Genomic DNA, 25,788 nt, shown 5'->3' with positions numbered 1-25,788 from the left:
CTTCTAAGATTCTTTTTCCACTGTACTTTAGCTGGATAGTAAACGTTCCTTAACTACTGTCTATAAGGTTAGAAAGTTCATTATTCAGATTCCTTGAAAACTGGGCACAATTAAACACCGAGTCACTTTAATCATCCTATTACATTGATAAGTTTAAAAATTCAAACCCAATACTGTAATTGCATGTGGGAAAATTTGGTCATAAATGTTTCTCTCATAAAGCATAGAACACATGCTTAGTATAATATGTGAACCTTATAATTGTGTTGAGTGATTCACATTAAGGATTAAATAAAAATAAAGAAAAAAATTTTAAGACAGTCTCATATAGCCTCAGCTGGCCTCAATTTCTCTCAGTAGATGAGGCTAGACTTGAACTTCTAATTCTCCTATCTCAACTTCCTAAGTGCTGTGGTTACATACACATGACACAGCACCTGGTTTATGAGGTGCTAGCAAACAAAACCCAGGGCACTGTGCATGTTTGATAAGCACTCCACCAACTGAACTGTGTATGATGGGTTTTTGCAGCACTCTTGTCCCCAAGGAAAAGTCACGACACATAACAGAATCCACTAACAAGAGTTTTATCAAAACAAAGAGAAAGGGGTAGAGGTGATGTGGCCTGTGGAAGGACATGGGAGAAAGAGGATGGGAGAACATGGGGCCTGCCTTATAAAGGCCAGCACACACCTGTGCATACAGGCCCATGTGGCTATTCCATGCATGCTCATAGATCACATGGTCACATCCAAGCAACTGCATGACCACGTAGCCATGGGGCATGAGTTACGCAGGATGTATGAACCTGAAATGACTAGGCGGAGATAACTGAGTGTCATGCATGACCATGGGGGTGTGGCTGGAATTCCTATCAATGTTCTCAATGATGTCTTCTTGAATAACTGTTCCCTGAAATACTCTTGTGTATCCAGATCTTTTAGGAACTATTATATTAAAATACATTATTTCAAATGAACCAAGAAAATACAATAACTCTAAACATAAGTATAGTTGACTATAAATTATACCAGAGTTCTACAAGTGAGCATATTCAATTAATCCTTGGGAGCATCTAGAATTACATACCTGATTTCACAACTTGAGAGACTTCCTTTTCAGATATATGAGCCATGTGTCCCAATATAGAAAAAATAGCAAAGCCAGCAAACACACTAGTGAGGCAATTTGTCAAGCAAACCACAATGGCATCTGAGTAACAGTTATTGTTGAACTTGTTGTAAGATGATAGAGCAACTAGGCCACCCCAAGCCACAGAAAGTGAATAAAATATCTGGGTGGCAGCATCTTTCCAAACCTGTAAGGGAAATTTTTTAAAAGTTTTAAACATAGCCTCTTAAATTTAACTCATATAAAAGAGTTCGCAAGTAAATATGAATGCATAGTATAAAATAATGAAATGAATGCTGACATGTCAACCATCAAGACAGAAAATAATGGTATGAGGTTTTTTTTAATGCTTAATGTTTCCGTGTGTTTTTATTCATATTCCAGTAGTAACTGTGGGTTGAAACCCCTGCATATCAGATATTTACTTTATGATTCATAACAGTAGCAAAATTACAGTTATGAAATAGAAATGAAAATAATTTTATGGTCACCACAGCATGAGGAACTGTATTAAAGGGTGGCAGCATTAGGAAGGTTGAGAACCACTGCTCTTTAACATTGGCAATACTTCATCAGAATTTTTCATTTGACCTAATCTAAGGGCTTTGAATTAAGAGTTTTGATTACACTCATTACTTACAAAAAGTTAGGATTTTCTACAGGACTTTCTTTTTGTAAAATTTCTGTTCACATACTTTACCTTTTTGGATTATTTCCTTTACTTGATTTCTAGGAAACCAATCACTCTCTGTCTCTCTCTCTGTCTCTCTCTCTCTCTCTCTCTCTCCCCCCCTCTCTCTCTGTCTTTCTCTGTGTGTGTTTCTCTTTATGTCTCTCTGTCTCCGTCTCTTTCTGTTTAATAAAATGGGGTTTGTGTAAACCAGGCTGATCTGGAATACCATAAACAGAGCTCACAGAGATCTGTCTGCTTCTGCCTCTAAAAGTACATGGTAAAATTTAAATTATGCATACCACACGACACCCAGGAATTCATTTTTGAAAATGAATTCTAATATTTTCTGTGTTGTATATCTTGAGGGCTTTACTCCCTCCCAATCTCTGGCATATTTTTTGTCCTCTTTAGTTTGTGTCCTTGGATGAGGCAAAGTATTTTTTATTTCTGTTTAATTATTCAGCTTTGTTAGCTGTGTGTTTATTCATCTGTGTTGTCTGAAAACAAAGCTTAGCTTAAGATAATAAGAATGCTATTCTGTATCCTCTAAATGAAATAGTTTTGCTTAGAATATCAAAATTTCAATTCCCCTGCAATTTATGTTACATGTATTAATTACACACATGCTACACATAATTTATGTAGTGGGTAGCCATTCCAGCTTTGATCTGGAAGTTCCAACCCCCATTGAGGCTTTGGTAACTGTCATGCCTACAAGGCAAGGGCAGAGAGAGGACCCTGAAGATCCAAGATCCAGATGCACCAGCTCTCTTGGTTCTTGTACCCTGGACGCTGGAGGTAGATTGAGCAGAGTTACCCAGAGAACACCTCTGGGCTGCGCTATACCTTTCCCAGACCCTGTTACATATCTCTTCACTTGTAAGTTACCCCACAAAATAAACCTCCCTTTTAACTAAGAGGAGTGCCCTTAATAATTTCACCAATAAATTTATGCTACACATATTTCCACTTCACATTATTTTCAATTGTTTAAGGATAACTGACATTATAAATGACATCTTTTGGATCATCCATCCTTTCCAGATTGAAATGATTTGTTACCTCAGATGCATACCAAGCTCTGTTCCTTATAAATATGTTTTTAAGATTACTATTCTGTACCACCTATCTGTATATCTGTTCCTATGCTAAAACCTCATGTTTTTAATTACTACAGTATTTTAGTGCTTTTTGGAATACTGTCTTGTGTCTGAAATGAGAATTTCTCCACACTTATCTGTGTTGGGAATTTGATTGGAATTCTATTGATTCTGTATACCAATGTGACATTAAAACCACATTAATTCTTAGCAAGGATGTTACTAGAAAGCTCAGCCTGGCTTTGTGCTATTTTTCTAATTACACTCCTTTATCATTACTGACATTACAATTTACTCCTCCTTCCACATTGTTAAAGGGCAACAGTTAAGTCAGAGATTTATTCAGGTTCATCTTTTTTAAGACTGGAATTCTTTGAATATAATATCACCCAAAAGAGAAAAATTGACTGGTGTACATTTCAAATAACAGGGTTGATTTACATTTGACCAAAAGTGTCTTTTCAGTCCTGGTAACATCACACTAGTCAGTGGAAAGCAGATTGACTAGCATGACTGTATGCGAATAACAATTTTGGTTCGAGAATTAAAAAGAATAAATTTACATCTAAACCGTTCATCCTTCTTTAACTTATTGGTACGTACAAGCAATGACAATAATAATTAAAAGATGACCAATGGTAGTTATAATTGTTATTATGACAAACCACATATAGTGATTTTGGTTTATTGTATACATGTTAAAAACAATAATTTTCATTTGAATATATTTCAATAGAAGTAAGTTTTCTAATGAGTAAAATATACCAGATCTTTAGAATACACTTTTTATGATAGATTATAGTAAGTTTGTATGAAGGGAGATAGATAGGTGGGTAAACACATAGATAGATACATACAGAGAGTCACACATAGACCAAGATAATTTCATTTAGATATTATAAAATCAGGTTAGAAATAAAATATCTATCTTAGGAGATGACTCTCTTGTTTATGTTGGTCTCTGAACCACTGTACTTGATATGTTATGCATGCATATGTGATTTAATAGGAGCTGAGGTGGATGAGTCAGATCAATGTTGAGAAAGAATGCTAATCTGAGGAAAACTATTGTCATCACCAGCAAACCCAAAACACATGGAATGTGGTCATTTGCTACGGGGAGTGGATGAGTAAGAGGACTAAATTGCATGTTTCACAAGGAGCTTTAAGTGCAGGTCTGATTCTTTTTTAATAATACAGACACAGAAACAGAGACAATATAAAATGCACATCACATGAAAACGTTAAGATAGCTTCAAAGGAGTATAAAGCATAAGTGTCTGAGACTTATAAAAAGCCACTTAAAGGTATCAAAGGGGCTTTTCTTCTGTGACCAGAGTTATGCAGTTTCAGGAAAATGGAGGGTGTGTACTTCTTAGGGAAAATGAAGTAACTATACAGTGATGTACCATCGATCATTAAAATAATTGTACATCAGCTCACATTTACATGAGTTATCTATTTCCACAGTATATTAACTTATTTTATCCTATTTTATAACCTAATGGAAAATGATCACCTATTTGGGAATGGATTAGTAAACAAGGTAAAAAAGAGTAAGAACTAAGACTAATTAAGAAATGCATTAAGATGTCCTGTGGACATACCAAAGTCATTAATATTCAAGACTATAATAATAAAGTGTCATAGTTCTAAAATAATTAGTACTGGTATGTTTAATCACTGAGTGAAAATTATTGAGCACAGCAAAAGAAACCAAAGATCAGAAATTTACTTTCAATTTTTCAAAAGTTAAATCATAGATTTCCATGACTAAAATTGATCAAGTTGACATTGGCTACCAGAAAAATTCTACAATTAAATAAATATCTGATTTTTAAGTATTTAAAAAGAAAATGTCAGCTGGGTGGTGATGGCACATGCCTTTAATCCCAGCACACAGGAGGCAGAGCCAGGCAGATCTCTGTGAGTTTGAGGGCAGCCTGGTCTCCAATGCAAATTCCAGGAAAGATGCAAAGCTACATAGAGAAACACTGTCTCAAAAAAAAAAAAGAATTAAAGAAAAGAAAGAAAGAAAAAGAAAATATCAATGGCTGGGAGTCAGTATGTTTTTTATTTAAAAGAAAATAGGAACCTAAAACTATCTGTTTTGGATAGCACTACTAATGTGGCAAGTAATATTAGCACAGGTTTTTTCCTCATCAACTTTAATTATTCATTTAATTTAAGTAAGTAAGCTTAATATATGTGAAGAATTTGATGTAACTACTAAAAACATGTAAGCCTCCTTGGGCTATATTAACAGAAGCGTGGTAACTGTATAAGCTTATTGTTAATGCTCTGCACAGTTAAAATTGTAAAACATTTTACGTGCCCATGATACACAGCCATTATCTGGAAATAGAGTACATTTAAAAGAGAGCTGTTCAGGGCCAGAGACATGACTCTGAATAACAATACTTGCTGCTAAGCCTGATGACCCAAGTTCCCTGAAACTAACATAATGGAAGGAGAGTCCTGATTCCTCAAAACTGCCTTCTCACTTCCATCTGTACAGCATGTCCTGTGTGTACCTTGTCATGTTCATCTCCCCAACACACAAAATAAATAATTTATATTCAATACATGTGTTTCTATTTGTCGTAGAAATGATAGTTTTATTTCTGGAATACTTAATCCATGTCAAGCTTCTATTCAAATTCTATAATCCACTGAGCAAAATTTGATCTTACCTTTGACATATTAACTTTACAAGGTAACCAAATGTGTATTAGACCATCAGACTTTCTCTAGTATTCTTTAAAGCTACTAAAAGATTGTCCAATAATCCTAGCTTTTAATTTGTAGGTCTTAAGGTATGAAATATTCTTTTATTCTTAATAGTAAATCCCTAAAACCTGTGGTCAAATAGAATAAGTTACAATAATACAGTGAGTTGTAAAAATATTACTAAAATTGATCTTACTTCCAATGAGAGTATTAGTGTTTTTACATACCTTGATCAGATGTGCTAGTGGATAGAAATAATTGTTTGACTACACATGCTTTAAGAAAATACTATAGTGTAGAGTCTGTGTGTGTGTGTGTGTGTGTGTGTCTGTGTGTCTATATGTAACCAAACCTCTTATTTTTGGTTTTAAGATTTAACTTCTCAGGCAATTTTAAATCCAAATTAAGTCTTACCTCAGCTTCCTTGAGTTTTGTAAAATTTGACTGTACTCCAATGTAATATGAAATGCCTTTTGATGCACCTTCCAAAGTTGCACCTCGTATTAACAGAATGAGAAGGACCACATATGGGAAGAGAGCTGTAAAATATACCACCTACCAAATAGAGCAACTGAAAGTTAATGACACTTTAAAATCATGGTATATAATTTTTTATGAGCAAAATCAGTAGTCAGTTGTAGTTCGACAAATAATTTACTCCAGGTTTCAAAAGTTAAGTAAGTTCAATGATATCAATACCAACTCTTAGCATAATTTCCTTTCTCTGTTGTCACCACTCCAAAAATGGATCCATGTTTAAAAATGCTTTGATGCAGGGAGCAGTATTTCTAAGGTTTGTGCTGTGAACAAACAATTATCAACAGTGATTACTTGGGATCTAGATGGAATGCTGTCCTACATGTATCCTTACAAATGTCAGAGGGACTGAATGTCTCCTTTCAGTCAGCATATGTACTGGGATGAGAAACGTAAAACTGGCAATATGAGTATACTCAGTTCCTAAGGACAAGGTAAATATCTTCTAGGACATGTCCAGAGCTCATGAAAAATTCACTAAAGTGAATAGAGATCACACTGAATACTTTACTTAAAGCTACCCTTAGAAGAGGTTGAGAAGATACAAATAGACACACAAGTCCTGTCTTAGGGTTTCATATGTATAGATTGCCCTTGAGGCTGGCTACAATACATGTAATTTCTTTGATCCATAGATATCCTATGTTTGATAATATGCCCAAGGAGATGATTTAAATAAGTCACCCAAGATACCAATAAATTCCTATTGCCTGATTAAATTGCCTTTCATGGACTTGTTGCAAGAAAACTTACTGCATCATAAAGGAACCAAGGGTCTAGAAATTGTGTAAATGGAGTACATAGGAAAGTTTCCACTGGATTTGAAATATTTGCAGTATTTTTTTCAAAGAAATCACATGTGTCATTGCATTCACATTAATTCAACATACTGTATATTGTACTAGGAAGACAACAAGTGTGTGCAATTATTACTGCCCTTGAACTTTTATGTAGCCTCACTCTGGTCAGTTAAAAACATATAAAAATACACTTTGCTGGGTAGTGTGCAGTTCTTAACAGGAAAATGTTTCTGTTCTTCTTTTAAGTTGTAACTAGGCTCTCTGAATTTTTTTTAAAAGATGCAGGGGAAAAGGAGGATGTTTTTGCAGAAGAGGCCCCTTCAATGACAGAGAAGAGTCTTACTCCATTGGGAAAGATTAATTCAAAGGAATGGTTGCATATTATTTTTCTTTGTGTTTTCAAATGATATCTAATATGCCAGAAAACATTCTACAATGACCATCATGTCATTCAAGCTGCTTATTGTGGGACAGAACATTTCAAAAGACACTCTCAAGCCCCAGAATGCTGTATCAGCTAGTAGAGTCTGAGTTTTAAGCAATTACACAAAGATTGTATTCATTTTTGCTTTGTTTTTAACAATAACACTCTATGTATATGTGTAAAACTAGAATGTCTTATGTAGAAAGGCTTTAAAGTGTTTGAATGTTCCTATTATACAAAACTCTATTAATAATTTTATATTTGATGAAGCTACAATCAAGTTGGAGAGCAATCGCATCACTAATGTGACTCCAACCTACCTTACCAGATGACTTGATTCCTTTAAACAGTGCTGCTCCAACTATGAGCCAAGCTAGAAGGAGACAAAGTGCTAAATACCACACAATTACTCCAGTTTCATCCATTCCACTTGACCGCTGAAGTGTCAGTTTACTGAAATACATAAGACCTTTTATAAGCACAGAATCAATTGTCTTTGTTAAAAAAACGTCAATGGGCTTTGTACTATGTTTCATCCAAAGGGAAACCAGTATTGTAGCTTAGTCTTCTAAGCCTCTTATTGATAGATAATGTTGTGTGAAGGGACAAATATTATTCCCTCAAAAGGCAGGCTTTGTAATTCAAGGTTACCCAAAGGCAGTCCAAACTGCAAGCATCTTAAATAAAGCTTTATTTGTGTTTTTCCCAACATTTTAATATCCTTTATGTAAAGAAATTAAACTTTTATCTGGTAGCTTCACGTGACTCAATATGGGATTTTCTCAAAATTAATTCATGATTAAGACATTTAACATTGCATTATGTATTTACTTATTAAAAACTTGTACATAAAATCAAACTGAAATGGCCTGACTCTTCATATATTCCAAGAGTTTCTGTAAAATTCCATGATTTCCCAGAGTAACTTCTGTGGATCTATAATCCAGGTTCTGAAGCTAGAGTGAAGCTAGAGAGATAATTCAAACTTCAGAATACTATCTACTCTTCCAGTGGACCTGAAGTGGGTTCCCAGCACTCACATTAGGTAGCTCACAACCACTTATAAGTCTGTCTCTAGGAAGATTTGATTCCTCTGGCCTTTTCAGGGGCACACAGACACACACACACACACACACACACACACACACACACACACACACACACTAAAATAATACAAAATAAACTTAAAAATTCAGAACCCCAATTTTTAGCATAACATTTGGAAAAATTTAAAGACTGAAAATGTTAAAGCACCATGCTAGAGAAAAACTTATTGATCCCCAAATTAAAAATATATCCATCATATCATTTAGCAGTCCCACTATTTAGTGTATATTCAATAGAAATGATATCAGGATGTCCAAGAGAGAACTACACTGCCAAGTTTAATTATAGTACTATTCATAAAAGTCAATACAAATAAACAACTTAAGTGGCCATCAAATGGATGAATGGATAAAGAAAATATAATACACACACCTCACTAGAATACCATTCTTCCATATATATTTCTTTTCCTAAATTTACTCAGATACCTATTGTTTTTTGTATAGGGTAGAGGACATGTGGGCTTCCCCATCTACTTGGAAATGTCCATTGGTGTCATCCTTGTTCAGCTCATGTTCTGGCAATAATTTCATTGAGGTTTTATATGTGCAGTTTCTAACTTTATTAGGAGACATAATCTCATAGCAAACTACCTGATCCTCTTGCTTTTTATAGTCCTTTGACCTTTCTTCTGAAATGTTCCCTGAACATTGAGTATGGAAATGGTGGTTGATATTTTTATAACACATTCATTTTATGTTATGTGTATGTGTGTTTTGCCTGCATATGTGTATATGAGCATATGCATGCCTGGTGCTCATAGAGGCTAAAAGAGGGCATTGGATCCCCTGGAATTGAAGTCACAGACAGTTATGAACCACCATGTAGGTACTGAGAACCAAAATCTGGTCCTTTGCAAGAATAATGAATGCTCTTAACTGCTGAGTCATCTCTCCAGACCCTAATTGCTTATCATTAGAATGTTCTTATTATATTAATTTTTGTGTGTATGCATATTCCACTGCACGTGGGTGGTAGTCAGAGGACACTTTTAGGAGTCAGTTTTTTCCTTCTACCATGTGTGCTCCAAGAATCAAGTTCGGATCATCAGGCTTAGCAACAGGCACTTTCATGTGCTGAGCAGTCTCACAAGCTCTATAATTCTCCAACTTTAACTTTTAACTAGTAATTATGAATAAACCATTACTTAAGTGCTATATGCACTGAACAACTAACTTGTAAAAGATATGTTGTCAACAATGAGCTAAATTTTCAGGTACTTCAACTCACCTATGATAGGTAAACACTTGAACCAATTGAAGTATTTATCTGTCATGGTTCTCCTTTCTTCTATTTATGGGAGTTAAAAAGAGGGAAGGTATATAGGTAAAGAGAAATATGCTCAACTCACAATATATACCATATTAAAATTATAAAATAAAATGAATAATAAAAAAGCTGACCAATATTTCATTGTAGTTCATAAAGCTTTTCAGTAACACCTGTTTAAGAAGTCAGTCAATACTTACTCCCAATACTGTTCACTGGGAAGTTGTCCTGGCCGAAAAACTTCACTACCATTCAAGCAGGTCAAGTTGTTGATATTTACCCAGCTCATGTTCATAAACATCTCTCCTGCCCCTGTACTCACATTACAGCCAGTTACTAAAAAATGATAGATACATAGATAAATAAACAGATATACACATATACAGATAGATAGATAGATAGATAGATAGATAGATACATACATACATACATACATACATACATACTTACTTTTGTGAAGAGATAAAGGGATTTTAATGGAAAATTTAAGTTTAAGTTCTTAATTAAGTTGCTACTTAGTAAAGGTAGAATAAATAAATTACAAATAGAATAGAGCATGTTACATTCAATGCATCAAATCTTCTCTACCACCAATTGGTAAAGTACATAATACTAACTATCCATTTAAACTGTGGTCATATTATAGTAATAACTGCTATAGAATAAGAGTTATCGCAGTTAAGACTTAAAACTTAACAGAAATTTCAGTAGGGAGACTTAGCTAACCTATATAGATATGCTAACCCCTTTATACCCTTCTAAAGCATTAAAGCTCCATCTGATGGGTATGGATAATCCCAATTACAATATCCTCCATTATTAATGCTAAGTATCTCATATTCACCTTGGCAGCACCCAGTCTTTATATTCACTATTTAATGCTGTAAAAGATAGCACTTAAAAAAACACTATCTTATTTCTTACTATCTCCTGCTTAGAACACAGTCTTCTAAGAATTACTTCTGGGTGTGGTTTTGCCTTTCACAAAAATACACTTAAAGTGGTTAGAAAATTATTTAATCATTTGAGCTTATTTAAAGAATATAACAGAATTATACATTTAGTAGTATTTTAAAAGTTAAGCCAATGGAATTTACCTATTGGTGATCTGCTACAGTTATCATCTGCCCAAGAAGAACAATTAGCCCATGGTAGTACACTTTGAAAAGAAGCAAACAAGTAGTACAGACTGTAGGCAATAATGACATTATAGTAGATTGTCACAAAAATGGATATCAGGACCATTGTGATTCCCACACCTGAAAAACAAAACCACGACAAAGTGAGATTTATTTTGCTGATCTATGAAAAGAGCTGAGTTCAGTTTCTACAAGAGCTTAATAAATGAGAAGACTCTTTCACATAATTCTATGTTGTAATTCAGAAAAAGTGTGCCCTCTCAATACATTTCTTTCAAAATTTAAAAGAATTTATCTTTATTATCTTAACTATATTTGGCATTGGATGCCCTGGAGCTGGAGTTACAGGAGACTCTGAAATGCTGAGTAATCTCTCCAGCTTCCTCTTTCAAATGTGAAACAATTCTGATGACTGGTTTTGGGAAAATGTTTTTCAGTTGGCGAGAAAAACTTACTACAGCTAAGGGAGGAATACTTATATTTAGCCACAAAATTCACAAAAGTCCTATATCAATTATTCTTCCTTACTAAGTCTTCACATCCCCGTCTCATAGCAGGAAATGCAGTTATTAAGAGTTCCAATGCTTATACCCTATGGACTCATCTACCAAAGTTCACATCTTTATGTATAAAACAATGGTTAAATAGTATATGTTCTGTATGCTGTGAACATGTTGCTCTGATTGGTTGATAAATAAAATGCTGATTGGCCAGTATTCAGGCAGGAAGTATATAGGCAGGACAAGAAGAGAAGAGAATGCTGGGAAAAGGAAGGCTGAGTCAGGAGTTACCAGCCAGACACAGAGGAAAAGAGATGTAAAAGTACCATGAAATTTATAGATTAATAGAAATAGGTTAATTTAAGATATAAGAACAGATAGTCTCTGTGTTTTTATGTGGGTCCAGCCACAGGGCCACAGGAGCTGAACAGAACCAGGAAAACTTTAGCTACAATCCATTATTTCTACAAGAAAGTGTGGAAAAATGTACAAATTCAGAAACAATCTGCATTTAAACTTCCAAAACTTCTATAACTCAGTAAGTTCACAATGGAGCTTATCATACTGATTATTCTTAAGACTAACATTTGAATCAGCTCTCCAATCTTCCAGCAAAGCGTTCTATTCACCTCATTATTATATATTCTCACTGCTGCACTGAGGATTTTGTAAATAGTTTGCAGTGACTAGTGAATGCTAAAATGATATTTAGTCTTCAGAGATAAAGGAAGTTCAATGTTTAACAATAATAAAGGCATTTTTCATCTGGAATGTTTTCCTATCAGAAGTATCCAAGAGAAAATAGTGGCCCATCCTCCAGCTTTCCTCAGTGAGGCTTTATAAAAGATATGCAAAGACAGCAAAACCGATATGTACAAGAAGTATCTTAAATGACAGAGCCTTGGGGGCTGGCTCTGTGGTTAGGAATATGTGCTGCTCATTCAGAGGACCAGAAGAAAAGAGTTCAGACCCCATATTGGGTGGCCCACAACTTCCTGTAAGTCCAACTTCCAGGGAATCCAATGCCCTTTTCTGGCCTCTACAGGAGCTCACATACATGTGGCATATACTCATGTGCACATACACATAAATTAAAATAAAAATAGTACATTTTTTAAAGCTGTTGCCTTGAAGCTAATGCACAATAGGACTATGTGACAAAATAAAAGGTGAAAATTGTCAATCATCTTTTTAGTGTCCTTTCCTAACCCTTCCTGTATGTGCATCCAGGTAAGAAGAAAAGTTAACATTTGAAGGCTGGGAAGGTGTCTTGGTGGGTAAAGTATTTGTCATATCTATGGAGGAATAAATACCTGAAATTAGCACCTGTGTTTAAAAAGAAAAACCTGCTGTAATAGAATGCACCTAAAATCCCAGCACTGAAGAAGCAGAGACAGGGTCTCTCCAGTGCTTGTTGTCCATTCGGTCTAGAAAAACAATGAGCTTCAGGGTCAATGAGAAACCATTTCAAAGTAATTAAAGAAGATACATGGCCTTGACTTTCATGTGCTACATGCATGCATACATGGGAATATGTATATGTGTCTGAACTATATATAATGCCATCAATGCCCTAGCATGTCATTTTTTGTATTTTAGTTGAAAGATAAAACTGTATTTTTCTTGTACTGTGTGATGCTTGAATTGTATATATATTGTGGAATGAATTAATGTTCTGATTAGGAAGCATATTACTCCAGGTGACTATCATTTTGTTGGTATGAATATTTAATGACTACTGTCTGTATTTATGAGGTTATAATATATTGTCTGTCATCAACTATATAAACCATGCTGTAGTTCTTATTTTTTTCATTTCTCCAATTTATAGATCTATAGATTGTAGCTTTCTTAAATTTGTTTCTTTTTCTCAGACAGAGATTTCCTGTGTAGCCCTGGCTGTCCTGGAACTCACTCTATATGCCAGGCTGTCCTTGAACTCCAAGATCTGCCTGCATCTGTCTCCTGAGTACTGTGTTTAAAGGTATACACCACCATACCCAGCACATTTATTTTTCTTAACTAAAACTGTATCTTTTTTTTTTTTTTTTTACCAATATGGCTTCTTCCTTCAGGTCCACTTCTGCCTCTGTGAGCATCTCTGCTATACTTCTCTGAGGTTAAATGAGCCAGAACTTTAACTTCTCTTTTCTTCCACAAAGTGAAAAACAGTCATGATGATGAAAAGTCTTAAATACCAACCTTGAAACAATGGCAGAATCCTCCAAACTGAAACCGGACCTAAGCTGGCAAACTGTCCCAGTGAACACTCCAGGAAGAACAAAGGTAAACCAGCCAATGCTAGCATAATTGCATAGGGTATCAAAAAAGCACCTAAAAAGCAAAGAGGTAAATATACTATTATATTTGAAAGTCTAGTCTTGGGGGCACTTTGACAAGGAGTATAATATTTTAAAGTGTCCTAATACGGTGTAATTGAAGGGATTTGGCTTGAGGTCCAAGATTTATTACTTTTTGTGAGAAAGTACTTAATTGCCTTAACTGTGGGTTTCCCATTAATCAAACGGGAATGGGAAATGTTATCTAGTGAAGTTTTTACTATTACTAAAGACAATAGCTTATAGAAAGTTTGCCAGTGAAGCTGAATGATCAGAGAATATAGAGCCAAATAGATCTGCATTACAATGCTGGCTCTATCATCTATCAGTTATTTTACATAGGGCAAATTACTAATTTGTGAACTTTTCCTTCTTAAGAAAGGGGGACACAATATCAACTCATCACTTTTTGTTACAAGTTCAAATACTGGGCCTCTAGCAATTACTAATCAAATAGACTAATTTACTGATCAAACAGTGGCAACACTGCAAGCAGATGACACGTTTTCAGTGTTAGTTCCTCTCCCTCTCTTCCTTCCTTCCTTCCTTCCTTCCTTCCTTCCTTCCTTCCTACCACCTTTGTTCCTTCTTTCCTTACTTCTTCCCTTCCTCCCTCCCTCCTCCCCCCTCAACAATACATGGATTACTTTTAAGACTGAAGATATAAATGATAAGTACAGTTCAGAATGTAAATTACTGCAATTAAGTTCACAATTCTTTTAATAGTCACAAGGCTCTTTAGTCAATGTTAATAAGAATTGTGTTTTTTAGAAGACTGATCTTTGGAGATTTACTCAGTTAACTTCCATTATCACAGGAACTTAACTCCCACATAAGAATATCCACCCCCTCCCATTCTTTTAATCCATTTCTTTTACTTTTTTACCCATATTTGATTTGTGATACTGCTCGTTAGTATATTTACCAGATTACAAGCTGAAACAGAGACGTAATGTTAAATGCCTCAGCCAAACAATCTAGAAGTCTTGACAACAGTTAGTAAAAGCAAGATAGAGCTCAATGAATCAAGACAGGTTTTCTGATTATGTACGCTTCATTTATTCTGTCACAATTATCCTCAATTATTTCTCTTGCTACCCATGAATTTAAAAAGCAATTAGAGGGTGTTCATTATCTATTACTTAAATTTTATGATCTTTAAAATTTGAGAACCAATGTGTCATATTAACTTTTAGAGGAAATAGGAGAGAAAGATGCAATAGCATGGGAAAAATAACATTATTTCATTTGCATTGTATTTTAAAATTCTGTATTAAAATTAGTTTAATTCATTTCCTAGAAAGTTTTGGTGATTACTGAGTGAATGTATGATGTCAAGTTACAGGGTATATCTTATTGTAAACATAATTGTAAGATGTTCAAAGGAGCCTTAGGACATAGACACCAAAAATATCATAATTATTGACTCATTTTCCTGCTAATACTTACATCAAAACCACTATCAGATAACCTAAGTCTTAGATGAGGGAATTTAAGGTACCCACACTTAAGGTGTTTAATAAACAGAGCTCCTTTCTTGAGTCTCTGAAAGCCGGTATGAATGTTTTAATACATTCAGTTAACGAGAAATGTGGTTGAAACATCACCACACACAATCCCATTGTGCCAAGAGAAAAATAATTATACTGGCAAAATTTCAATGGTTTCCAATTATGAAATACAGGCACATGCCACCTCTATACTTCTAACAGAACCTGTAAGCACAAGTAAGTTAAAATGGTGTAAGTGAAAAGCTGTTTCCACATTACTAGAATATTGCGCAATTCATTTTCTTCCCCTTTGTGTGTCACCTTAGTTATTTTGTGTTCTAATTGAGCCTACCTTAATGACTTACAAGCTATAAAAAGTATCATTTTTGCAACAATAAAGCCACATAGCCTTGAACTAAATTCTATTGTATTTTACTTATATTCTATATGGCAGATAGCATTTGAAATATATGTAACTGAATAGTGCAACTTAAAATATTAATTAATAACCATTTCTGTTCACACTTAAGTTATGAATATGTCTAACTAAGCAAACAGTTTCCTTGAGCTTTTAAAATATCTAGATTTTCCTCCTTTTTCATACTTCTAACTTAAGCAAACCTCAACTTGAGTCTGAATATATTTTTGAAAGTCTTAGTTGAAGATTATATGGTATCTCAAATCAACTCAGAAGTACTGCATGAAACACTTTTATCAAATTTATGTCAGAGATTCCTGAATCAGTTTCCAAACTTGAACTAGTAGCTCACAGTCCATCAGTAAATGTCTTGCTTCTTTCTCATTCTCTTTACTAACTCAAAGTATCATATACCTCTATCATATATATATATATATATATATATATATATATGTTGTGTTACATAAATATTTAAAATTTTCTATACACACATACATATGTGTATGTATGTATGTATATATGTATATAAAGAAGTTATACAACATCCCACTGGAGGAAAAAGAAGGGAAGGAAAAGCCTACCTCCACCATTGGTGTAGGTCAGATATGGGAATCTCCACACATTTCCCAATCCCACTGCATATCCAACCATAGATAGAAGATAATCTGATTTTTTGGACCAGTTACCACGGTCCGTATTTTCATCATTTTCACCAACATGGAAGTTCTCCGATGAAGCAGTCACTTTCTAAAGAAGGAAAAATTATCAGCATCATCCCTTCCTGTTACAAATTCCACAGAAGCATAATTTCCCAAGTCCACAGAGTTATAGGAAGGGAGGTTGAAAAACACATGGGGAATTCTTCTCAAAATCAAGATTTCTCCCATCCAAGTACTGACCAGGCCCAACCTTGCTTATCCTCTAAGGTCAGATTGAGAACACTCAGAGTGGTATAGCCATATGCAAAAATAAGAAGATTACTGCTAGTAGCTACTTTTACTAAGCATTTGCTTCTTCAAATTAAAGAAAGAAATCTGTAAGTATATATTTTACTGCCCTTTCAGCTAACATCATGCTAAGTTTAATGTCACCCCAACATGAAGAGCAAATGAAAGCAGACAAATCAAGCGTCAAATACAAAAGTTTTGAGTATAAATTAGGAAGAGTCAATATTCCTGATATTATAGCAGGTCATTGAGAGGCATGAAACATAGCTTGTAATTAAATAAAAATCATTCCATACACTTTTTATGTGATGTTAGCTTCTCTCTGTGTCATAGAGCATATACATAATCAGTGTTTTCTTAAAATCATGGAATAGTATAAAGAGACAAATTTTCCTGTCCCATCAGGTGGAACAACTCTCTCTCTCTCTCTCTCTCTCTCTCTCTCTCTCTCTCTCTCTCTCTCTCCCTCCCTCCCTCCCTCCCTCCCTCTACTTAGGGAGGGATTCTCTTCCAACCTGTTAGCTGCTTGAGTATGGAATGCAGGATCCTAGGGTCAGATAAGGACAGTCCATTTTTGCATTTCCCTGCAGCATATGAGCACAGTGTAGAGAAAGACAAAGAACAGCATTCTATATAGTTCCAAAGGTACAGGGTGAGGTGCTCCTAAGTATCCTAACTACCAGCACAAAAGTTGTTTTTCATGTCGACTTTGTGGGAGCATAGCAGGCATACTTGAAAAGAGTTGAGGAGAAAGAATGTGAAAAATAAGGAACAGCTACAGAAAGCAAAACTTGAGACTCGCCCCACTCCCGTCTTTTTCACTCTGTCCCTCTACACCTCCAGAAGCTTACAGACCCATACCTCTTTTTCTCTGCACTTAAGGAAGCTCGGGCACTTCAGTCTGTCCATGGTTCACTCGCTCCCTTGACTTGCTCCGCCTTGCCTCTTCTCACAGTCTGGCGGAGCTCGGCTGGTGGCAGGTGCACACTCCTCGGTTGCTACCTGCCAAAGTGAGCCACCTTGCCCAGGGGTGGGACCATTTATGGAGGGAAGCTCTCTCCTCCCCTTCCCTGTCGCCCAGTCCTTTCAATTACCGGAAGGGACCAAAGTGAGCCTCTGGTTTTTCCCCTAGGTAATCCTGCATGTAGCAATTCCTGCCCCAGCCCTAAAGGGCTGGGCTGTGAGTGAGTGAACTAGCAAGCAGAGCAAAGAACACTAACAACTTTTGGCTCTGAGCTGTGCCTCCTTTCCTGGATACCCGGCTTCCTCCTAACTTGTCTTCTCAGTCAGGTCTCTGTCCTGGGGCCAAGTGCTGACCTCCCCTGGCGCTGGAGCTGGGAGAGACCCAACCCATGGGGCTCATTTTGTTTGCTATGATTTTTGTGAACAGACCACACAGCTCTGGACCTCTGATTTCCCCAAGTTTTGCCCCTCACTAGAAAGCTCTTCATCACGTGGGGCAAACACTGCTCCCAGAGGGGAAAGCCCCTGAATTGGGCACCTTGAAATGTAGCCAGTTAAGATAAGGTTACCCAGCTGCCTCTACCTAAAAAGAGAGACTTTGAATCTATGTCTTGAGCTCCTTTCTCAGCCTTCAGGACAGTTTTGCCTTTTACAAGGATTGCTTTGTGCCGTGTTTCAAAGAAGCCAAACACAAACAAATTATTGAGCAGGTTTACGGGAAATTTGAACCCTAACAAAGGACTTCACTAGGCTGAGAAAGGTAAGGCCTAGAAAGTAAACTGCAAGGAAACAGCCTAGCTTACCACAGAGGAAAGCCTTACTGTAATTCTGATCACGAGTGCAGCATCTTTTCATCAGAAATTCAAAGAATCTACACTCAAGCTGTCCATGCCAGAGATGGTGGCAGTTCTACCAATTGTATAAATTCAGGCAAGCCGAGGAATCAGCAGAGAGCCAAACTTTCATATATGTTCCTTTATTCCACACTTGCTGAGAAGAATTTTCCATTTGCAATAGAAATATGCCCTCAGGAGTCCAAGTGGAGAGAGCAAAGTAGAAGGGGCTGTAGAGAGGGTATGAGTAGACTGTATCAGTGCCTTGACCTTGGTGGTGACAATCACACAGGCTGGGTTGGGATCTTATATACACAAATACTTACATCACACATGTATATAAGTATATATGGAGAAATTGAAAAAGATCATTCAAATGTCCCCTTTATAATATTCTAGACTACTGGTATGACTTAAAGGCTAAGATAAAGGAGTTATTAGCCTATCTTGACCATAGAGGAAAAGGTGGTATGGGGGCTTTATAAAAGAGCCAAAAAGCAAGTCACAGTTCACTGAATGAGCAATGTCTCATAGGAAGGGAAGTAAACCACCATGGGCCAGTGTAAACAGCAGGTAACTAAGGAAGTAGAAGAAAAAAAAATCATGATGATGGGAAAATTGTGGGGAACACAATGTATATAGAACAGGCAACATTACACAGTAGAGAGCTTTCAGTCACTATTGAGATTAGAGCAACTAAGGCACAAAATTTATGATAAAATGTATTTTAGTGAATATACACTTTGTGATTTATTGGGAAAGAACATTTGTCCCATTACCAAGCACGGCATTTCATGACCTTGCTAACGCCTACTACATATTTGTATGATATCATCTCTTGCCATTCTTTGACACTAACTCTTAAGCTTGTGTGTCCTATTCTGTACATGGTGTTTCTCACCTATGTGACTTTACTTGTGTTATTTTTTTTTCTTCTGGGAAATTCCAACCCTCCTCCATATTTGGTGAACTACTACCCAGTCATCCTTTAAACTCATGCTTAGGTGTCATCTTCTCTGGACCTTTCCACAGAGTTTCCTCCTGTATTACAACAGACTCTACTTAGATGCTTCTCTTCTGCATTCCTATGCTACCTTACATTCGTGGGAAATTGTGTCCTTTGAGTGCAAGAAGACTATCTTAAGCCTCCTTGTATTCTAAGCACTAGTGCACAGTGCAGGTCAGCAAATGTATATCATTTGACTAAGAGCTGTGTGTGGTAGTACAGAGAGAGTGAGGCAGGAGGAGCGGGAATTTAATGTCATCCTTGGCTACATAATGAGTTCAAGACCTGTCTGGGTTACAGGGCACTCTATTTCAAAACAAACAAAAATGTGACTCAGGTAGGCCGCTTAATGACTTTACTACCAAAGCAAAAGAAAACAAAACTGGTGTGAAGAATTTACTCTCCAGGACGAGAGAGGTGGTTCAGCAGTTAAGAGGATATTGTTCCCACTGCCTGCGTGCCTCCCAAACAGTTCAAGCTATTCAATTGTCTCACTTATCCAGAGGGCCTGATCCAGCTGGGGGCTCCCCAGCTTTTGGTTCATAATTCATGTGCTTCCATTCATTTGGCTATTTGTCCCTGTGCTTTTTACAATCTTGGTCTCAACAATTCACACTCTACAGTCCCTCCTCTTTCTCGACAATTGGACTCCTGGAGCTCCCCCTGGGGCCTGGCCGGACCTGTCCTTAGTGCGTGAGCTAGCTGTTTGGAACCTTGGGCTTACACAGGGACACTTTGCTCAGCCTGGGGACTGGACCTGCCTGTACTGAATCCACCAGGTTGAATTGAAACCCAGGGGAGTCTTGGCCCTGGAGGAGATGGGAATGGAGGGGAGGGGCTGGGGGGAAGGTGGGGGCAGGAGGGGGGAGGGGGGAGGACAGGGTAACCCATGGCTAATGTGTAAAACACAAATATAATAAATAAAAAAGGAGAAAAAATAATAAATATATATTTTTAAAAAAGGGGATGTTGTTCTCAGATGACACAGGTTCACTTCTCAGAACCCATATTAGGCAGCTCACAACTCCCTGTAACTCCAACTCCAGAAGATTCAATGCCTTGTTTTCACTTCCTAGGGCACCTGTACTTACAAGTTGCACACCCAGAGAAGCAGGCACAAACACATACATAAAACAAAAAAATATGTATTTTTTAAAAAGAATTCACTTCCAAGACATTGTGTAATGGAAGAATATTTTGTCTCCTTTGGGGTCTATCGTATCAACTGACGAACAAAACACATTTGTGAATTGTGTGTTTTCAAATTAGAAGGAAGATAGAAGTGAAGCTGGTGACATGTCTTAGAGGGTAAAAGTGCTTGCCAATAGGCCTGATGTCCTCAATTCAATCCCCAGGAACTAGCTTGCGATAAGGAAAGAACATACTCCTGTCTTCTAACTTCCATATGTGCATAGTGTCTCATACACACACATGCATGAGCACACACACATGTGCATGAGTATACAGAGAGAAAGAGAGAGAGAGAGAGAGAGAGAGAGAGAGAGAGAGAGAGAGAGAAATAACATATGTTATGTATACAAAATGAGTGGACAAAAGAGACAGAACCACAGAAACTCATTCACAGGATTATGAATGAGTAGGTGTGGGAGCTCTTAACAGTAGTACGTTTATAGTTGGAGTAACAAGAAATAAGGTTGGGGAAAGAGTTGATGGACATGACTGTGTGAGGAAACCCCAAGCTATGGTTCAATAGGCAATAATAAAGTGATAATTACCTTGGGAATGGCACATGACAAGCTCTGATTTGGCTGTGAAAAAAAAAGCCCTAAATGAAGGTAATGACCCCTATTCACTGGGTTATGCAGTGATGAACTTTCAGCTAAGGTTCAGCTTTTTCTTAACATGTACATACCACAGACCAGAATATAACTGGCTTTTTAAAAGACCTATTGTCAGAAATAGGAAGGTTTATTTAGAAGTAAGTTACCAGCAAGTAAAGATCAGTTTCTAACTGTAATTTTGTTCAGGAAACAAGGTTGATTTTCTAAGAAACAAAATTTATTCACAAAAGATGGTCACTGGGCTAGAAATCTTGCATAGCATGTGAAAGATCTTGAATTAAATTTTCAGAATCAGACTTGGGGAGAAGGAGGGAGAGAGAGAAAGAGACTCTGTTACCTAGATCTTACTGTCAGAGGAAGTGCTATATCAATGAATAAATGAACGGAGAATTCACACAATGCCCTCATACAGAATTTGAAGGCTAACATGCCAGAGAAAGTTTGAAACTAAACACTAGCTAGTGATATCTAATTCTACACTGGTTCTTTCTAACTTCAGAAGGCAAATCTGTAAAGGTGATGATTTTTATTTCTACATTGGCTATAGCATACCACAATCCTTTCTTAAAGTTCAAACTAACTTTGTATTGAAGTGGACAAACTACTGCCCAACTGAAAACATGTTCAAGAAACAGTAATACCAGCATATTCGAAGATTATACATTATACTTGCAAAGTTAACCACTATCTTGACTTTTAACATTATAAATCACTTTTGGCTAATTTTGAGCTTCAAAAAATGGAAAATGATAATATATAGACTTCTTGAAAGATTTATCCTTTTTGTTCTTTAGAACATTTCTTAATTTATTTTTATGTACATTGGTGTTTTGCTGGCAGATATGTCTGTTTGAGAGCATTGAATCCCCGGGAACAGGAGTTACAGACAGTTGTGAGATGTCATGTGGGTGCTGTCTTTATTCTTAATTATGTGTTTGTATACAGAGAGGTATGTGATGCATGTACCTGTAGTATCCATAGACATCCAATTCCCTTAGAGCTGGAGTTTCAGATCAATTAGCATGTTAACTATTTTACTAAATAAGAAGCTAAGGACAAAAACATCTTAGATTTGTTGGGCATCCCTGAGGCATAGAGCTTGATATTTTATTGGTGTTAATGATAACATGAAATAATCAAGCATCATTTGACTTTTCCATATAAAATAGAATATTACACCTGAATGAAATTATATGTAGCCTCTTTCTCAGTAAGACTTAATATACTTCTCTGTGTGTAGTCTTTAAAGAAGGAAAAGCTTAGTCCACACCTGTGTCTCTATCCAATGTGTGTCTCACATTGAGAATTTACAGGAGCCAACTATGAGAAATTGAGATTCAGCTGAGGCATATGAGGACAGTCATATGCCTCATACTAGTACTGAGTGCTCCAGGACAGCTAGATTTCAGCAGCTATAGCCTAGATTCAAATACAGACACATTTTACCTAAAGTACTACAGACACACAGAGTTTGATACCTTGGAAACACATACATGTGCAGATAACCATCAGACACAGTACACCATTTTCCTAAATCTCTTTCACCAAACTAAATCCTTAATGTGACATATTTGAATTAATTTGACAATGGAGATGATTCAGCTTTGGGGGTATTCTTTAGTAAATAAACTAAAAAAAAAAAGTTTCTCTTCACACAGAAGTTGAATATTAGTAGCCACTGGATTCACTCTTTAAGTTGTTAGTACTAGTAAATATTTTGACTTAACCTGGTTACTTGGTGCTATTGCAATGGGGCATTAAATGCACCCCAGAAACACAGGTATTTCTCCTTTTAAATGCATTGCTGTAAGAGATGCTTATCTCTAGTTTGCGTGCACACTACTTAACTCTGTCAGAAATATGTGCCGTGGATTTAAATCTAGGTCCTTAAGAAAGTAGGAGGCTGAATCTCTTGATTTCCTACCTAAGGAAATCATTCACTTCATAAGTTCCATAGAAAGATTGCTCTTGTGACCTACTTGAAAAATAAACGTGAGAATTTCACCTTGGAACTTACTTGTAATCTTTCTACTACTAGCTTAATATGAACAGATGAGAATAAACCAACAGATATGAGTTGCTAATATTGCATTTATGTACAATTGTCTTCAATATCTTTTTTAAATCTGATTAGAGTTAAACTGTACCACTACATATTTTAAAGCATTGTAAAAGGAAGTGCAAAAAACCAATCATGTGAAAAAATTATAGCTTTAATTTTTTGCGCTTCACTGAAGCACTTTCATGTGAAAGTGACATGCAGTAGGATGTGAGTGTGGTCTTATACCTTGGTTGCCATGTCCCCAAACATCCTAGCTTCTTTTGCTACAATTGACCCCCAGAAGGCTATCTGAGACATTCTTCATTAATGCACTTTCTGTTCTTAATTAACATTATGACAGTTGATTTGTTTGTATTTTATCACAGTCAGACAAGATTGCAATAACCACCACCATACTGTGAACCTTTTTTGAACACCTACCATATACCCATACCCTACATAAGTGTTGTTTTCAATCACCAGAACAGCTTACCTCCCCAAAAGTACTAGCATTATTCCTACTTGTACAGATGAGCAAAACAGCAACAGAGAAGTGACATAACTATCTAAAATAGTAAAAGCTAGAAAACATTGGGCTGGCATTCAGATCAGGTAACAAACCCTGATCTGTTCCCAAATAATTATACTGTGGTGTGTGAATATGCCTCCTTACCATTTTAGCATTTTCTGATTATTCTCTGGCTTCTTTCCTGCCTCTCAACATTCCTCCCTCTTGTTTACTTCTTCTACTGAGCTGTGCCTCACCCAGTCCTTGTTCCAAACTATTTTCCCCTTCCAGGTAGGCTTCCCTCTTCTACCCCTCCCCTCTCAGTCTCCCCTTAAAATACAAACAAATGGCAATTAACATGCCCCACTAGACTGAATAGATAGCACCTTAATGCCTGTTGATGTCTCACTGCTAAAGTCAGGCCAACCTTCTTGGGAAACTGCTAAGGGGTGCAAGGATGATCTCATGTATAAGTCCATTGGATTCATATCCTAGGTTTTGCTCCCTACAGTCAGAGATTAGTTTATGAAAATAACAGCAGGACCTCTACCAATACCCATGGGAGAAGTTGCAAATATAGTGAAGTTCAACTCTGTTACTGGCATTCATACGGTTCTTAGTATCAGTGAGATGCATCAATCATTTACTAGTGCTCTGGGTGCCCATGACCCTGTGTTATTGGGATATTGTTGTGTTCAGGCCTAAGAGCTGTGATACACCTGTCCTGTAATTACACAACACCAGCTAATGCCTCAGTGTGGGTTACAGCCTGACTCACTTGTTTAGAGCTTTTGTGTCTAGAAATGAAGGAAGCTGTATGATTAAAACTTACAGGAAACTATTACCTGAAAATACAGAAAGTTAAAAGCCTCTTTATCACTTTGCTAAGTGCTTTGACCAAGTAGAGTCACTAATTCCAACGAGGAGCACTGAGTGAAATAGGTACCATGTGCACTATGTCTATTTATCTAAATTAAGAAGAAAACACTCATATTGCTATTATGTAACTTCTTTATGAAAGGAAAGCTAGGGATTGGTAAAATGCAAATTTCCTAACACATAGCTTATTCTAACTGGAGAGCCTCTAGGAAACAGGAAACTACCAATACTTACATCCAGTCTTTCAAGCAGCAGTAGATACAAATACTTGCTTTTTTTCTTTTTTCTAAGTACTTCCTTGGCCAGAGTATATTCAATTTCCATTTTTTTTCTTGAGACAGGGTTTCATGTAGCACAACTCACCAGGTAGGCAACAATGACTTTGAACTTCTGATCTCCCTGTCTCCACTCCTAAAGTGCAGGCATTAGAGCTAGCAAGTCTTGTTTGTTCCATGCTACAATGTTGTATAAGCTAGGCAAGCACAAGCTAGGCAAGCACACTAAGAGCTGAACTACATCCCCAGCATCAAACTCCATGTCACTTATATATATACTGAAAAGTCCAAACTAACCTTTCCTAGCCTTTTGTGTTTCCACTCCTTCTGCTTATCCCAGTACCCAATGACTACTATTTGACTCTGTTTTATGAGATTGCTGGTTCTGGCTTTCCACAACAAAATAAGGTAACTAATATCTACAATAGGTATGGATATGGACGTGTACAATTTCTTGAGTTTATAGGGTTTGAAATCAAGCAGAGGCTTACACATACTAGGAATGCACTGCTGAGCTAAACCCTCAACTCTTCTTATTACTTAAGTTTGAGACAAAGTCTCATTAAGTTGCACTTGCAATCCCCCAACTTTCCTTAGTACCCACCACTAAGTCCAGCTCACAGTAAAACTAATTAGAAGAATATTAAATTACTAGTGCTCAGACATGATTAACATTGGAGGAGAAGGAAGTATTCATTATACTATTTTGATCAGTATGTGCATATGTGCATATTGAATTTTCATCTGCATCTCATGGGCAATTCTTTTTTTTTTGTTTTGTTTTTGTTTTTTGTTTTTTGTTTTTTTTTTCCAGACAGGGTTTCTTTGTGTAGTTTTGGTGCCTGTCATGGATCTCGCTCTGTAGACCAGGCTGGCC

General features: G+C 36.5%; 1 protein-coding gene across 1 annotated transcript in view; it reads right to left on the bottom strand.

The window, feature by feature from the left end:
* Nucleotides 1–17,760, bottom strand: part of Slc6a14 (solute carrier family 6 member 14) — a 30,470-nt gene extending 12,710 nt beyond the window's left edge. Inside the window, exons 1-8 of the mRNA XM_036175306.1 lie at nucleotides 17,466–17,760; nucleotides 16,239–16,404; nucleotides 13,613–13,744; nucleotides 10,869–11,030; nucleotides 9,972–10,107; nucleotides 7,716–7,848; nucleotides 6,049–6,189; nucleotides 1,090–1,318 (exon numbers count right to left, since the gene is read on the bottom strand). Of these exons, the coding sequence (XP_036031199.1) occupies nucleotides 1,090–1,318; nucleotides 6,049–6,189; nucleotides 7,716–7,848; nucleotides 9,972–10,107; nucleotides 10,869–11,030; nucleotides 13,613–13,744; nucleotides 16,239–16,404; nucleotides 17,466–17,513 (1,147 nt within the window). The 5' untranslated portion in view covers nucleotides 17,514–17,760. The remainder of the gene's footprint in view (nucleotides 1–1,089; nucleotides 1,319–6,048; nucleotides 6,190–7,715; nucleotides 7,849–9,971; nucleotides 10,108–10,868; nucleotides 11,031–13,612; nucleotides 13,745–16,238; nucleotides 16,405–17,465) is intronic.
* Between the last annotated feature and the right edge of the window lie 8,028 nt (nucleotides 17,761–25,788).

Source organism: Onychomys torridus, chromosome X, assembly GCF_903995425.1.
Source record: "Onychomys torridus chromosome X, mOncTor1.1, whole genome shotgun sequence".
Classification (NCBI taxonomy): domain Eukaryota; kingdom Metazoa; phylum Chordata; class Mammalia; order Rodentia; family Cricetidae; genus Onychomys; species Onychomys torridus.
This window is presented reverse-complemented; position numbering and strand designations above follow the sequence as displayed.